The sequence below is a fragment of the Myiozetetes cayanensis genome, unplaced genomic scaffold, assembly GCF_022539395.1.
Source record: "Myiozetetes cayanensis isolate MyiCay16 unplaced genomic scaffold, myiCay2020 scf6-25, whole genome shotgun sequence".
Classification (NCBI taxonomy): Eukaryota; Metazoa; Chordata; class Aves; order Passeriformes; family Tyrannidae; genus Myiozetetes; species Myiozetetes cayanensis.
Window position 1 is genome coordinate 37,843,906 of NW_026087853.1, and position 17,021 is coordinate 37,860,926.

At 48.4% G+C, this 17,021-nt stretch overlaps 1 protein-coding gene across 1 annotated transcript in view; it reads left to right on the forward strand.

The window, feature by feature from the left end:
- The first annotated feature begins 954 nt into the window (after positions 1-954).
- The window catches only part of CREB3L1 (cAMP responsive element binding protein 3 like 1), a 47,492-nt gene continuing 31,425 nt past the window's right edge, over positions 955-17,021 (forward strand). The window contains exon 1 of the mRNA XM_050336697.1: positions 955-1,142. Within this exon, the coding sequence (XP_050192654.1) occupies positions 1,035-1,142 (108 nt within the window). The 5' untranslated portion in view covers positions 955-1,034. The remainder of the gene's footprint in view (positions 1,143-17,021) is intronic.

The following is a 17,021-nucleotide window of genomic DNA, read 5'->3' on the forward strand; positions in this document are numbered from 1 at the left end:
GTCTTGACACCCACAGGGAATGTGGAGGAAGAGCCTGGATGGATGAAAACCCAGTGTCTGGTTCAAGCACAGGCTCCAGCCAACCTCAGATCAGCACTTCTCTACCAGGACCCTTACTGCTGGCAACTTTCAGACAGGTTTCCTCCTGGAGAGATGCACCAGCACCTTTGTTGTTTTTTTTTTCCTCTGTATGACTGTGACCAAGAAAAGCCCCTCCTGGGAGCTGGAACTCCAGTCCATTCTCTTTGGGGCCATGAACACAGGGAGAGATTAATAAAACATCAGGGCTTCTTCAAAAGGATTATTATAAGTGGTTTTCCTGAGTGTTGGTTGGAGTAATGATCAGAGAGGACAGGGATCCATAATCCTATTTATCTGAAACCATATAATCTTCCTGAAGCTCTTTAATGGTGCCCAACTCTTTAATTACAGAGCAGCCACATGTGCTGCTACAGCCAGGACTACCTGCAAGCCCGCTGAGGGGAGCGGAGGCAAGGAGACCTCCCTGCCGGCTGCCTTTCGTGCCCCGACCCCGCGGAATGCCCATCTTTCCCGGCGCTGCTCCCCGAGGGGTGCGGAGGAGCGGCCGGTCGGCTGCTGAAAGGAGGGTTTGTTCAGTTCATCAAACTGACACGGCTCTACCAGCAGCGCCCTCGGGTCCCTCCGCCGTCCCGGGAGGGACGCGGGCGCCCCGGGGAGCTCCAGGAAGCGTCCGGCCTCGCCTCCCCCGGCGGTGCGGGGGCTGCCTGGGAGGCGGGGGCGCTGCCTCGGGGGGTGTCTGCGAGGGAAGTCCCGCCCCGGTGGCTCCCGGAGCGCGGCAGGGGCGGGCCGCGGCCGGCCCCTCTGCAGCGGGGCACTGTCAGCACCCCGAGCGGCACCGCTCGGCGCTCCGCTCCCGTCCCGGCCGGCGGGTCGCTGCCCCGCGCCCGCCGCCCATGGGCCGCCGCCGCCGGGGGGCGGGCGGGACCGTGCGGCCGCAGTGAGCGCGGCCGGCCGAGCGCGGGGGGCGGCGGAGCCCCCGCGCCGCGGGCACCATGGACAGTATCCTGGAGCCCTTCCCCGCCGAGCGGCTCTTCCCTGCCGCCGGCACCGGCTTCCTCGACTTCAGCGACTTCAGCGAGGCGGACTTCCTCAGCAATGTGGTAAGGGACAGCCGGCAGCACCCCCGCCCCGGCGGGCCGGCCCCGGCAGCGGGGACGGGACATGCCGCCGGGCTCGCCTCGGCGTCCCGGCTCTGGGTTCGGGGTGTCCGGGGCTGCAGGTACCCGGGTGTCCCCCTGGACCCCCCCTCCTCTGGGGAGACCCCGCCGGCGAAGTCCATTTTTTTTCTACACTGCCGTTTCTTGAGCGTAATGGCTGGGGAGAAGCGTGTGGTGCCAGGCGGAGTGTGTACAACCTGCCGTGGGTCGGCTCGGGCAGCACTGGAGGCACGGCCGGGTGCCGTCGGGAGAGCTTTGGGCTCAGCGCCTCTGCTCTTCTTTGCCTGTAACTTTTCTTCAGAGTGACATTTGGGAGATGAAGCATCTCCCGCTTGGCCTTAAGGCTGGGCTGATTTACTTTGGAGAGAAGGGTGAGGGGGAAGAGTGACTTGGGAGGAAAATGTGTTGCCAGTCTCAAGAAACCAAAGGGGCATTGTTCACCTCTAGGGAAACTGTCCAGCCTCTCCCAAGAGTCAGGCAAGTTCTCAGTCCAGCAGCTCTCCCTGAGCAACACACAGGCTCTTTGCTGCACAGCGCGAGCTTTCTGTGGAAGTTTGTGCTGCGGATCCTGCAGCCCCTCTGCCAGGCAGCACCCAGCCCTGAGGCAGAAGGGGCAAGGGCCCCACCCTAGAGGTGGTTTGGAGGGAAGGCATCATCCTGGGCATGCAGGGATTCCACTGGCCTCTGAGCGGCTGCAGTCGTGGGACTGTGCCTGCCCTGGACAGAGAGATCTGAGCTATGGCTTATAACTCCCCTGTCACAATACTGGCGTTCCACAATATGCGGAACCTCCCGCTTTCCTGGTGTAGCACTGTGGGGACTACCCTTGCAATAGGAACAGAGGACAGGGAGATTATGAATCCACTGATGAATCTGCTCCTGCTTTGCTATGCAAGAAATATCTAAAACCTTTTGTGATACCTCCTTTGTGAAGGAGACAGTAGGGATGCAGAATTTGCATAAATGTTAAATGCACTGCACTTGGCGCGCAGAGGCACACTGGGTCTGGGAAAGAGATTATGGAGGCAGCTCCATCTCTCAGAAATCTTGCCAACTCCTAATTTCCAAGATACCACTGTGCCTCAAGGACTGACTCCATTGGGCTCTACAGGAGGCAGCAGAGTCCTGGTGTGTTCAGGCAGACCGTCCAACGGCACATCACCCCAAGACTGATGCTTGCTCGCACTGTGAGGCCTTGCCTTCTCATATCTGAGGGACCTGTCATTAGGAGTCTTGTGCTTTCCCTAATTCCATGTACATCCGGTGTGGATGAAGCTATGCTGATAAGTGCTTTATGCCAAGACCATTTATTCCCTTACTGAAATAAAAATAGTATGTACTGGCACCAGCCCTTTTACCCAGGTGCAACATGGGCTGCAGTCAGAAATCAGTTAGGGAACCCCTAACCAATATAGGTGGTACCTCTTTATAGTTAAACACAACTTCTGCCTGCATGCAGACCCTGTGAAAAAGAAGCTTTTGTGTAAGAGTGCCATCTGGTGCCACCTGCTAGGACAGTGTGTTTAAAATGTGTGGTGGCCGTGGAAGTCTGGGTCTGTCCTGCCTCGTTTTAAATGGCCTTTCTGGTTGGAGAGCTGATTCTAGTAGTAGCTTGGCCTTGTCTTCTCCTTAACTAGATTGCAGTGACTTAGGCATCGTTGTGCTGACAGTAGAAAGGATTTTTTAAAAATTTGTTTTGTGTGTGTCTGGATTTTTTTTTCCCAACTACCTGCACCACAAACTTCTGCTGGAGTGTGAGAGTCAAGCTGAAACCTTCTCTTCCTGCAGATGATAATTATATGAAATTCTGTAGCCACTTCTCGCCTACCAAATCTGTTCGTGATACAAGAGCTAGAACATAATACATCACCCTCTTTGTTCTCACTCTGCATGACAACGGGGTGGGGGAAGGAATACACTTAGATTTTCTTACTAAATCCAGCAAATCTCCTGGGATCTTGAGATTTGTGGAGAAGTTCTTTTTACATAGAAATGTGCAAAGCATCACTGTGCACAATAGCCCACAAAGTTGCCAGTGCCTTTGCTTCAACGATGGGCAAACTTTTCTATATATTTTTCAGCAGGCATTTCTCTTAGAGCAGGTCAGGAATTTTGGCCATAAAATGCCAATGTGAAACTTTTCCTGAGGATGATTTCCTCTGTTCATAAAGGACACAGAAAGAAAAGATGGATGTATATTACTGCAGAGGCTGTGCTCCTTTGCAGAACGAATTACATGTCTCTAAACTACTCTTCTTTCGTCAGTCTTGGTGCTCCTAATGAGTCATCTTGGTCTTTAAAAAATGGTTCTCTGTATTGTTCATCTTAAGTTGTGACAAAGAATTAATGAAGGCACATCTGTAGATGTATCTTGAAAAAGGTCTGTGTGCTTGCAACAGAAAAAAAAATGAATAAGTGTGGGGGCTGCTTCAGAGAGACCTATCCAAATTGTAGGAATACATTGGCAGAAACCTCATGAAATTCAGCAAGGACAAATCCCAACTCCTGCCCTTGGGATGGATGGGTGTACTGACGCACCAGGGGTCATGGGGTACTGCTGTGCCCTAGTAGCAAAGGCAGCTGGGAGCAGGAGGGCAGTGGTAGATAGACAGAGGGGAGTGATTATCCCTCTTTTCTTGACAATCATAAAACTGTATCTGAAACACAGTGTCCAGTTTTTGACTGCCTGGTACCAGAAAGACATTGATAAAGCTGAGTGCATCAAGGGGATTGTCACAAAGATAACTGGGGGCTGGAGAACTTCTGTGAGGAGGGGCTGAGGGAGTTGAACTTGTTCAGCTGGAGGAGAGGCAGCTCGAGGAGCACCTAGCAGAAGCCTACCTGCACCGATGAGTAAGTTACTGAGAAGATGGAGCTGGGCTCTTTGCACGAGTGCATGACAGGAGGATGAGTGATCATAAATTGGAAGGGAGAAGGTTTAGACTGGGTATAAGGAAACAATTTCTTACTGTGAAGAGAATTAGAAGATAAGGCTGCCCAGAGACACTGTGGAAGCTCCTTCCTTGGAGGTTTCTGAGGCCTATCTGGACAAAGCCCTCAGCAACCTTTTTTTGCTGTTGTCTTTGAGCAGGATTAGAGACTTCCTGAGCTCCCACCCAACCTGCGTGAGGTTATGATTATATGATGGGGTTTGGAGGTTTTTTTGAAATCTTAAGAAGAGTGGTGTCTGCTTGGTAATTGGAAGGGAAATCTCCAAGGGATACAAAATGTCTTTCTTTACTTCTCTTAGCTTCTGCTAGTCACACTTCCATAGGATGGCTAATAGCACTGTCAGTCTCCTTTTGTTCAGGAGGCCACGTACTGCTCTCGAACTTAGGCAGCTTTGCTCATCTTTTTCTGCCAGAAGGACCTACCATATATGAAGCTAATCCTTCATGCAGTGCCTGTTTATCAATTTCACCTGTATGTGTCCTGCCCAGTCCAGCATTTCTGGTAATTTCTGAGACCACCCATCTATTCGCTTACAGTCTATTACAGCTGCTCTCAGAGATCTCTTACTTTCTCTTTCAGCTCTTATCAGTGCTGTGAAACTCTTCAAAAGACTTAATCTTTTGAGTCAGATTCACCACTGTGCTTCTCTAGGTTTGTGACACTGGTGTGAGAATGAAGCCAGAATAAAGCAGCCAAACAGGAGTCACGTGTTTCTTTTTAACCCAGTACCCCAGTGGGTTTGTTTCTCCTGTTTCTGTGTTTTTATAGTACAAAAAACACCTTCAAAGATGACTTTAGATATTTATGTAAGCACAGCTTTATTTTGACTCTAAGCCTTTCAAAGCATATACTTTACCTCCTGAAAGAAAGACAAAAAGGCAAAATAATAACCTGGATGCTAGCTGAGGCCTCCACTGTTAGAAGCTGCAGAATGACGGTTCAGGCTGTCTCAGGAGTGCTAACCCACCGCCTCTGGGGAATGCACAGTAACACGCTCTTTCACCGGCATTTTCTAGAGCCTGTGTGGGGACAGCAGAATGGGAGAAGAACTGATTGTTTCTGTGGGTTTGCTCCTTGAGTGCAAACTGGGTGTTGTGCTTACTGTATGCTCTTTCCTTTAATATTGTCCCACCCTGCAGAAAAGAGAGTTGGCAGGACTGTACGTAGTGAGCAGGCTGAGAACAGTGCTGGTGCAACTCGTAAGGAGAGCTTCCCCTGAAGATGAAGAGAAGCTGTTCACCATGAATGACTGTCACTCTTACGAGAAGCCTGTACACACTTCTATTCCTCTTATGCCTACTACAGGGACATAAATAGCACTTAAGTGGTGCTTAGGTCTTGGACTGACCTTTGGTCTGAGTGAGTTTCATGCTCTGTATACTCCCTCTCACCATCTCAGTGCACACTGAGGATGAAGAACTCAGGCAGATTTCATCACCCACTTCTTAGCCCTTCCAGTTGCTAGACAGGGTAGCTCTGCTGAAGGCTGGATCTCTGGAACTGATGGTAGCCTCTCATGGGGACACATGTGGCAAGCATTTTGGCCCTCTATTCCTATGCTCCGTAAAATTTACTCAGTAACACACCTATGGTTGTGTTACTTGTTCCCAGCCAGGTACTGGGAATGAAAAGGCTGTTTTTCTTTAAATTATGCTTGGAACTTGTCAGATTTCTGGAGGATCTGGAGCATAGATACAGAGAGATTTGATGGGGCCATCAGACCTGGCCTGATGGAGATGAAACCTAAAATAATAGTTCCCAGATCTTCCTGTTTCATTAGTCTCTTTGGATCCATCTCATGGTTCCTCCACTTCATGTCCCTGCTGCTCCTTACTGTCTCATGGCGGGACTTACCCCTTCAGAATTGCTAGCAGCAGGATGAAACCAGAGCTGAACACAGAAGTCGAAGGGTCTCTGAGCATCATCACTGCAGGGTTACCACCAGTGAATGTGTTTCCATTTTGGTAATGAAAGGGGGGAGAGACTTGAACTTCATTTGGAAGACTAGGTCAATGCTTTCTCTAGAGACTGTGGACACATCATTCATGTGTCCTACCTGCCAAGAAAATGATAAATATTTGGGATAGTCTTCCTAAATAAACATATTCATCTGTTGGACAACTGCCTGCATGTGCTGGAATCCACTGTCCTACATGCTCAGCCAAAGTAGGAGAACCCTTTGACTGTGCTGGTAGGCCAGAGCCAGGAGGTTGCAACTCAGAGCAGGACTGCAGGAAGGCATGTGTCCAGAACAGGGTTAAACAATGGAGACAGAGCCATCATCTTAGTGAGGACAAACAGGAAGGACTTTGGTGAAGTGCTTGGAGAGTAAACAAAGGGAGCATTTGGCAGGAGGTGGAAGTACATCTGTGCATACAGTCCACTCCCACTGAAGAAGGGTGTCAGCAGCACCAGCTGGGAGACGCTGTATTGCTCAGACCATGTCTGCCAGGTGATCCCCATCCCCTGGCAGCCATTCAATGCCACCACCCTTTTCAGAGAGCAGGAAACCTGAGGTCTCACTTGTACAGATGAGACTGTAGAAAACCTCTGAGAAAACCCATTTGACCTCCTTCTGTACCAGTACAAATGCCTAAGCGTGGTGGGTGTGCTGGCTTCTGAATCTCATGAGATATGTGGGGTTCATCAATGCAAAGTGTCTTCTGCTGCCCAGGAGCTCATCTGGTACTTGACTGGTCCCATCTGGTGCTGCACTGGTCTTGCTGAAGCCTGGAATGGAGCTGTCTCTGGTAGAGAAGGAAATTCGGAAAGAAGAGCATTTTTCTGAAGCAGCCCCTTAAAGGAGAATTTAGAAGTAGGGATTTCATAGCCACAGGTGTAGCTGCACTGTTCAAAATAAAGCCAGGCTGACATCTGTTTCCTCTGAGAAAGATCTACTATGTTTCCTCTGAGAAAAATCTACTCCTGTGCTTTGCTCCTTTTTTGACAGTACTTCCCTGTAGGTTTTAAGACTGTAGTATTTAATTAGCATTTGGTAATCACTTGTTTACTATTTAAAGGATTTTCAGTGTTAAAGGAAGCAAAGAAAGAGGCTTAGCTCACTGGAGTTGTCTTTGTGATGGCCACATGGCAGGTCCTCTTCTCATAACGACAGGGTTGTGCTTGATACAAAGATTTGATTCTCAAAACTGACTTGTAGCAGTGCTTTCCAAGGAAGGGATGAGTCAACCCTCTAAAGCTTGTCCTTGTACTGTTGTGCAGTCCACTGCAAGAAACCAGATGGTTCGTAGAAGCCAGTTGGTGACTCTCCTTGCTGCAGAGATACAGGGAAGCAGGTAGAGCACCAGCAATGAAGCTGTGCCTAAGAAATGGCCAAAAGCTGTCTCTTTGACTGGGAGATTTCCCAGGGAAAATCCAGGTCCATGCTGTGAGGTCAAGTGCAGTCACCTACACTTCACAGGCAACCTTGTGGCCAGCACTGTTCTTCAGGAGAAGTGTCTGCTGGAGGAGCCAAGTGTGTTAGTCCTCACTTCCAAGCCAGTCTCAGTCCTGGGATTACTAAGCGCACCGATCCCAGTTTTCTGCTGGGGACTGTATTCTCCTTTACACATCTGAAGCACTGGGACTTCATGTCTCCACATGGGAGATGAGGACTAAGAACAAAGGTGGAACCAAAGCCATGTTTCTCGACTGAGCCCTGTGCTGCCACTGTCTGTCCCACTGCAGCAGGTGACTTCTGTGCTTGCAATGTTTGGTATCCTCTGACTGAAATTATGAATCCTGTTTTCAAGCTGGCATTAGGACAGGGTGGGTGCTTGCATGGAGCCCTTCTCTTACTTTTTCCTGTGTTTGGAGCTCAACTTGTGTTGTAAGTTGTTAGGTGTTTTCTTGGGTTGGTGCCTGAATGTTTTGCAACATCCCTTAGAGCAGAAATAGCTGAAAGGTTGTGAAGAGCCAATGGCATGGACAAAGTGGCAGGGGACTGCAGGTATCATACTGAAAGGCAGGCTGTGTCTTTCAACCCTGTTGCTCTCCATGTCTGCCATGCAGTGTTTACATCTATCTAACTTACTCCCAGCTGCTCAAGAAAACAATTTTTTCTGCTTTCCTGCAGGATCACACTATTTAAAGTTTTCATTTCCTGTAGTTCCTTGAACTGACCTGAACACTTCAGCCTTATCCTCTTTTCCACCCCCTTTCTGACTTCTTTGCCCACCTTCTTTTCTCTTTCTTTGCATTCTCTTTTTACTTTTATTTTCTTAAATTCTTCCAGTGTAATCTGCCTTTGAAATCATGTGGAGCTGCAGTGGTTTGTTCGCTGTCCAAGTGATAGATGCTTGACACTGATCTTGACATGTTGTTCAGCCGGAACAAGGTCTCGTGAAGGTTGGAACTGCACATATCCACACACTTTCACTCCTGTATTTCTTGTCCTATTTTATCTTACCACTTTCTAAGACCTCAAAAATTCCATGTACAGTACTGTGCAAGGCTATTCTCCCTGAAACTATTGTGTAATGTAAACCAGTACTGGGGTAATTAGTACCATCTCTAGCACTCAAAGGTGATGGCTTGTGTGAGGTCATTCGTTATGATCATGGTCCATCCTGTTCCAGAGGAAACTCGCCCCTGACTACCTCAGGAAATTTGCTTTTGGCTTCTTTACACTGTGACTTTGTCTTGATTAGGAAAAATGTTTGCTTAGGTCAGTCTGGCTGACCCGATTAGCAAAGCCTACTCAAAATGCACTTAGCATTTTTCCTAGAATAGGTGCAAAACATAACACCTTCAGCTCAGCAATTTGTATCAGGAATTCCCCTGCAACAGGAATATCAGGGCTCCCTTGGGAGGCTGGAGGAGAACTACAACTTGGGCCTGACATCAAGCATTTTACAGAGGAGGGAGCTGGATACTACATTGGTTTTGGACAATCATATTGGATTGTCAGCATCCCTCCTGCAGGTGAGCTTTCTTTGATGTCAAAACAACTTCCCCCGTGTTGAGCTCCCCACCAGTGTCATGGGGGCACTGGCTTCTCCTCTTGATGGCAGGGCACGTCCAGAGGGAAGCACCGCAGATCAAGAATAACACATCTCTGCTGTTCGAGGTGCAGGGAGTCTACCATGAGAACCCACTCCTGTGTCTGCAATATTTGCAGTCCTCTCGCTTCTGTGAGGAGAACTTTCCCCTCCAGAAGAGGTAGCTGAGGCAGAGGGAGACCAGGATGAAGACGACTTAGGTCCATAGCCTCAGTGGTTAATTTTTGCATGTCATAACAGCTTAATGTTAAATTAGTCCAGTAAACTCATGACAGTTGAGGGAAGGAGCTGGGCAGGTGCTTTTGGCTGAGCTCACTGCTGCCCTGGGGGAAGAACTGCAAGCCAGGCAGCTCAGGGAGGAGGAAACCAGCTCTGACATTTGTAAAGACTGTTGATGGAAGGTTTCTTTCAAAGACTTTTCAGTCTCTCGATCTGGGAGCTCTTTGGCCAGGGAGTGCTGGAAATCTGGCTCTTCTTTCCAAGCAAATGTGGCAAACTCTGAGAGCTGATGAGGTGCTGTTGAGCCACAAATACTGAATTGCCAGTTGAATGATGTTAGGTTTGTTTTTGTTGTGTTTTTTTTCTCTCTTTATGATCAGTAGTGCAGTGAAGTTGTCGGTAATGGGAGAACTGTATCTTAGTCCTGGCTCTGCCAGTTACTTAGTGTGTGATCCTCAGGGTGTCGCTTGCAGAGGTACAGCTTTTGCTTGATATAAAAAACTACACATGTTCTTACTGACATGGGGCAGTGTCATCAATGGGTGAAGCAGATGAATGAAAAGTTAGACCGGGGTGGGGTTTTGCTAGTAAATATCTGCCAGGAAAGGTCCATAGGAGCTATTACCTTACTTCCCTTGTTGGGGTCTCTTTGAATGTGTTTGCAGCTCTACATGATATTAGCAACATTTTCCGTTTGGCTGATCTATTCTCCAGTGATCTCCCAGCTATCCTTCACCCCTCTCCTGTTCCTTATCCCTGTGGACTGCATGTGTCAGATTCTGACCTCAGATACTTCAAGCTAATCCAGGGTAATCTTTCTGTGTCGGTCTGAGTGACTGTGTTGCTCAGCATCAGGATTTAAACTAAAGTACTTGGCCCATGCTGTTGGCCTGACCTCTTTGGGCCTTACTGAAAACCAAACAATTTGTGCTTTATAAATCCAGTGAATGGGCTGTACTCATACCTCATCCTCCACTGCACAACCAGATCCTGGCTCAGTCACAAAACCTAACTTCTCCCTGGGTTTGATGCAACTTGCTGAGAGCACCCTGTTACATTTCTGCCCAAACCTGCTGCATGGTCAGGCCGGGCCTGAGTTCCCAGGCCCCCAGACTATGTCTCCCCTGGTTTGTAAATGAGAAGGAGGTAACAAGCTAAAAATACCAGTGTCATGGCTTTATCAGTCCCCTAGAAGGTCATTCAAGACCCATGTCATCCCTTCTGCTTCTCAGCACATCATTTTGCACTCTCCTTCCCTTTGGAGATGCCTTTTCCTCGCAGTAAGTCTGCCAGACTTGTTGTAAAATGAGAATCACCATTATCCATTGGAAGAGTGATATAGAAGTTGCTTTTCCATTCTCTGATGCTTCTCCTCCTCTTCAAGCTTTGTCAAATATAATTGGCAGCAGTCCAGCAGCTGGATTAGCAGTAAGTAATGAACAAATGGCCTGCAGCCCTTTTTCAGAGCCGGCAAAGCACACACTTTTCACTTTTTTCTTACATGTCTTTGAGCCCTGTTTTTATCATTCTGGGAGAGAGCTGAGTAGCAGCACATGTTGCTCTGGTCAATACTGGGGACAGAACAGAGGGTGCTGCTCTCCTTTGTCACTAATTAGTACCAGGGTGGTAGGTAGAGGCTGCTAGTGAGGACCGCAGAACTGCCCTTGTAACTGCAGCCACAGCAAGCAGTCAGTGGCAGCTGTAAGCAGCTGGGCTGAGCTGCAGCAGAGCAGGAGCAATGCTGATTTCTTCATTTACCTGCATGCTTCAGGCTCCAGGGGAGCAACCATGGCAGCCTCCTCCTTTATGGCCAGGAGCTGAAGTCCCAGGTGCTACATAGTGTGGTGAGGTCACCCAGGAGCCTCGATACCTACAAGTAAGTGCCAGAGCCCCGTGTCCAGGCCAGCTATCCATCCACCAGTCTCAGATGCCTTTCTAACATTTGATGAAACTGAATTACACAGAGTTGTCAGAGGATTTATTTTTTTATTTTGGGAAAGGGAAGAGGGAAGGAGGCCAGAAGGGATGGAGAACAGGGAAAGAAAGAGGAAAGAAAAAGCAAAGACATGAGAGAGGTAGCTATGCAGTTAGCATTTCTGAGCCATCTGGACCTGTTGGCATGGCCCCAGCTGGACAGGCTTGCAGGTTTATCCACAGCATGATGTAATCAACATTGTCCAGCATTTGATTTTTCTCCTTGTGCTGGATGGCCTCGTATCTAGTGCATGTCTGGAGCGGGCATTTTGATTTCCTGTTGCTATTTGTGGACTTTTCCTGGCCACTCCTCAAGAGCACTCGGGCGGTTTGCATTCCTCAAGCAGAAGCAGCAGTGCCACTCCGCCCGACGGGAGCGGAGGCCAGCTGCAGCCAGCCTGCCAGCCAGGGAGAGGCAGCTCCACACGGGCAACCAGCTGCGCTTTGCATCATGCTGCAGCTGGAGAGAGGGTGACACCTCTGCCTACTGCTTGGGCCGCTGCAGCTGAGCTCAGGAGTCTGCTCAGCCTTCAACACCAGCACAGAGAGGGCTGGCAGGACTGCCATTCCTGGATGCTTGTGGGCTTCCCTGCCCTGCTGGGTCTTGCAGTAGAACAGGAGGGAAGAGAATTTTATTTGACCCCAGACCTATTCCTCCCACTGGTAGATGTGAGTAAAAAGCAACGGATAATTTCAGTCTCTCTCCCTTGCAATTGCCAGCACAAGAGAGCACCAGGGCTCTCAGCTGCCCTGTGAAACAGGTGGGCTTCCCAGCACGTGGGAAGGATGCGATCTGACACTGTCATATGCCCACTCTTGGTAGTGGAAGGTCTGTGGTCTCCTTCCCTCCATCACTATGTGCCATTTCCAGGAGGTAGTGCAGTCTAGTGGGAAGGATTCAGACTTGGGTTCTCTCTACGGTCTATCGGAGACAGCCATGCCTCACCAAGACCAGCTATCTCTTTTTTTCTTGAGTCCTTCCCAGCACACAAATGAAGGTTTGCATGTACACCTCCATAAGAGTACACTGTTTGAAGGTGTCTAAGTTACAGGAGCTACACAGTAGTAAAGCAGCCTTCTTCACTACATAAACTCAGTGTGTGGAGGGGCAAACAGTTGAGCCGTAGGTCCCCTCCTGCCTTTAGAATCAGAGCAATTCCCAAGCTCCTGCATGGCTGGGAAAAACTGAGACGCTTGGAGGATGAAGACGAGGTTTCTCTACAGCGTACCACTGCTGCAAGCAAATCTCAAACCCAGCGATACGAGGGGACTGCTTCAGACTATGCCATTCTTCACTCTGCCTCAAGAGATGTGGGTAGTTGTGTGTAACGTATCATGGTGCATTAGGCAACAGTTTGACACGAGCACACAGTCCTCCCTCCCTCACATCCTGCCCACATGCCTTCCTTAGCTTTGTTTCCTCCACAGGCTTGGGAATGGGGAAGTTTAGTGCAGGGACCCCCAGGGAGCAAAATTATTTTCAGTGGAGAATCCTACTGCCTGGCTCAGAAGTTTTCCTGGTTGCACCCAAAGGGAGCAGGGCTCTGCTTTCATAATACCCCAGGGACTGCCTGTCCACCAGCAATGGACTCCCTGGAACCACAGAGCTGAGCTTTTCCACCCGACTCAGCTCTGCTGAGTGCAAGAGTAGCTCTGGAAAACGATGGCCTCATTTTAAACCAATTGGCAAAACTCTTGCATCTCTCCTGGGAGTGGGCCAGGGATTCTGAGTCACTGCTTGAGTGGGTTGTGGCCAAGGTAGTCTTACCCAAGATATTAAGTGAGAGAGGAGAGATACACCCAGGAGTGCCAGCAGAAGGAGAAATAGTCATGACCACAATTAATAATAATATAATGATGAAAAGATTCAGAAATGCACTGCCCACTCCAAAAATGAAGTTTGAGGACAATTCAAATGCTGTAAAGAAAAGAGAAGAGAGGAAAGAGTTGAGAAAGACCGCCAAAGCCTGCATCTCAGCTGCAACGCAAGGAGTCCCATCCAGCTGGCCAGGGTTCAAAGAGCTCCTATTGTCCAACAGCATTTCCAAGACACCATTCAAAACTTTCAGAAAATGAACCCAACATGCAGAGTGAGATTTATCACACAATGAAGGCAAGCCAAATGTGTGCACCATTTCGGAGAGAGGAGACAAGAAGGCAGCGAAAGAGGAGCGCAGCAGGGGAGAATCAGGCAGCAGAGGCATGAGGGAAGAGGTTGGCATGAGAATGCCTGGTGCTGTAAGCATCCAGGCAGGAACAGAGGGCTGGCTGCATCTGTGCTGGGACACACACTGGGCACTTGTGAAGGGTTTCCTCTATACGGAAAACACCATACTTGGGAAAATTCACTTAGCATTGGGGTTAAGGGACAGAAAGGGATGTTCTCACTGATGCTTCTTCTCTTCTGTTGCACATAAAACCATGACGGATACTGTTATGTTATCCACACGATGGTTATTGTTGCTTTTGGTCCTGGATTATATACCTACAAAATAAGGCCATGTCTGAAAGGATGTCCAGAAGCCAAACCACTGTAGATTTTTATCTTGATTTTCTAAGTCTCGCACTTTGCATGGGCCACCATGGCAGGGCTGTAACTTCTTCTGCCACAGAAATCACTCACTTCCCCCTGTGAATTGATTCTGTTAAAATTTAGCAAGTAATTACATAGAAAGATAATTTAATCTTTGAATCTGCTGCTAACGTGAGGTTACGTGACTACCACTTGCCATCATTAAATAAGTCCTCAAGTTTCCCTGCCTGCAATGTGACCAGTGGTGTTCCTGCTATCTGCAGAATAACCCAGCAGGGTGGCCATGCCATACCACACACTCCACAGATTAAAAGGTGACTTGGATTTGTTCTCAGGAAGATCTCTGGTAGTAAGGACTTTTTTATCTAAGAGCAAAAAGCCTGAGAAAACACTTTGGACACTTAAGCTAGAGAGTCCCTCTTTGCAATGACTCATGTGTTTGGTGACTGCATTTAGCTTCTACAACAGTTGGTTTGTTTTTGTTTTTTTAAGGGCTGGATTTATCTGGAGGCATTAAACTGAGATCAGTCGCAGATGATGAGTTTGAAGCTGGAGAAATAAATGTAGCTCCTGCACTCACTCAGCTCTGTAAAGAACCATATCTGATTACCAGACTGGTTCCTATAGGCCCTAAAACCCATGAAACCATACATCATCTCCTTGTGCTGCTCCAGGGACGTCCAGAAAATGAGTTCACAAATCCACCAGCTTCTGCAGACACCACTCCAATGCTGGGGTGCAGATGTCTGCTTGATCTCAGACACAGGAGCTTTCACGGTAGGAACTCAGGGCATAATAGGTTTCCTGTCTTCAAAGGAACATGGGATCTTTTCTTCTCAGAAGCTTGAGTGCATGATACTATGCATCTCCAGGTTTCTACTTCTTTTGAACAGCTACAGGGTACTTGGCTGCTGGGCCTTGTCATGAAAAAGTCCAGCTTGAAGAGGGTGTAGCTTGAGAGCCAGGTGTTGTGAAAGGGTTTTCACAGACTTCCTTCTTCCTTCAGCCATGGTTTTCATCCTGTGGTTGAAGTGACTGCCTAACCTCTGACCAGTCAGATATCCATCCTCATCTTTGGAAATAAAGGGCTTTGACCCCCTGGTTCACCAACGTCACACCTTCGTTCTACCCCAGGATGGTGTTAATCCAGGATGCCCCAGTAGTGACGAATGGTCTTAGAGGTGCTACTGCCCTTTGTGGGCTAGGAAGGATTTCCCCATTCTCCAGACTCTGGTTTCTACAGCTCCATTGCTGTGGTGAAAATGATACCCTCAGCACTGAAGCTGAAGTTTAATTTCCTATCTACTGCTCAGGGCACAGATTTTCCACTGGGATATTGGCAGCAGGTCAGAAATCTGCATACCAAGTTGAATTGCTTTGAAAACTGTCCTGGGGCGGGACCCCTTTCAGTCTGCTGCTGCAAAACCCAGCCTGGCCACTGAAGACAATCCCAGCTCTTGCTCTCTCAAGATTTTGCGTGAAAATCCCTCACATCCTTGAGTCACAAATCAGCTAGTCCATATTTAGTTGCTCTGTAATTGCCCTTTACAAAGGCCCAAGGAATGAAAGCCACCAGTAATGTTTGGTATTAGCTGAATGCCTCAGCTTTCAGATTTGAACAGAGTACAACTATCTTCCTCTTCCAAGGCCTTCTTTTCTTTATGAGTCTTCAGGGACCTGCCAGGGGACAAAATGTGAATTATCTCTGATTTTGCTCTCTGAGCACGAAAGAGAAACAGTTTCAAGGAGACAAATGAAGATGATTGTAAAGATAATACAGACCTTTCCTCCTTTTCTGGTTATCTCCCAAAGCAGATTTTCTCTATCTCCCAGTGTACCTTTTTTGTTGATTTCTTGCAAGATGCAGAAAAAAGGCTGCAATGGTATGGGGCTGACAGGCTGTGTAAGAGCAGAAATCTGCCAACTCTGGCAACTTCAACTTCATACTGGGCAGGGCCAGAAGCTTCCAAGAAAGATGGAGGCAGTGGTTGAGTGGCATTTATTCTAATTTATTTTTGTTATTGAATAAACATTGAATTATTGAATAAACACTCCCATTCCACTGACTGGCGCCCAGCTTGAGCAGTTGCACCTCTCTGTTTTTAACTGTATTGAACATTCATGCTGCATTTCATGTCTTTTGGTGATACTGTGACCCAGCTTCATGTCAGCATGGCAGGATTGTTCACAGAAAGTCATGCAGAGTAAACCAGTATTTTCTTTTATTTGCCCTGCCTGCTGCCTTTCATTGCACCACATATCCCTCACCATTAAGCAGAATTGTTCCTTAAACTGTCCAGGCAGACGTGCCACACACAGTTAAATCCATGTAATCTTTTCCAGGGAAGAGTTGCCTGTAGATTTGCAGGGCTGGGCCAGAGATGCGGGGTTGTGCAGGGGTGCTGCACACCTACAGGCATGGCTATGGACACCCAGTTGTGTTCTTGTTGCTGTGCCTCTGTGGGACTGAGAAGGGGTGGATGTGTTTGGGCTCTACAAAAGGCACACCTGGATGAAGGTGGATCAGGATAACATAGCAGATAGGGCCCTCCCAAAAATGATGGATTGTATTTTCACTTATAGGGACATAAAGTTCACATGAACTCCCTCCCCAAGATGCTACAGGAGGTGAAAGCCCCACATCACTGTGTGGAGTTAGGGTGTCCCTGGGAGCCTGCTGCAAACGCAACTGAGGCTGCCGTGTTAACACAAAGCACCAATTCAGCCAAGAGAGCAGAGATGACAATACAGCTTCTCTCTCCAAGAGCTACTGCTCGTGTGAAGTCTCTGCCTGGAGACTGTACTGACCTTGGCTTGGGAAGGAGCAAAGCAGAGGAAGAGACCCCTACCAACTTGCCCAGAGGTACCTACATTCCCACGGAGAACAGCTCCTACGCAACTCTGTTTGAACACGGCCCATCTGCCACCAGGATGGCTCAGAAATAAAGGCGACTTTGTTTTGTAGCAAGCAGGTGTCTTCAGTTCTCCAAGTTCAAGAAAAGCCTTGAAGGACAAACTTTTTATTTACCTTTCACAGACTCCTGGAAATACACCACAAATCTTCTGCCACATGAGGGTTAGGAGCAGCTGATCTAAATGTTTCATACCGAGAGGGTTGTGTCCACTTCTGCGCATGGTTTAAGT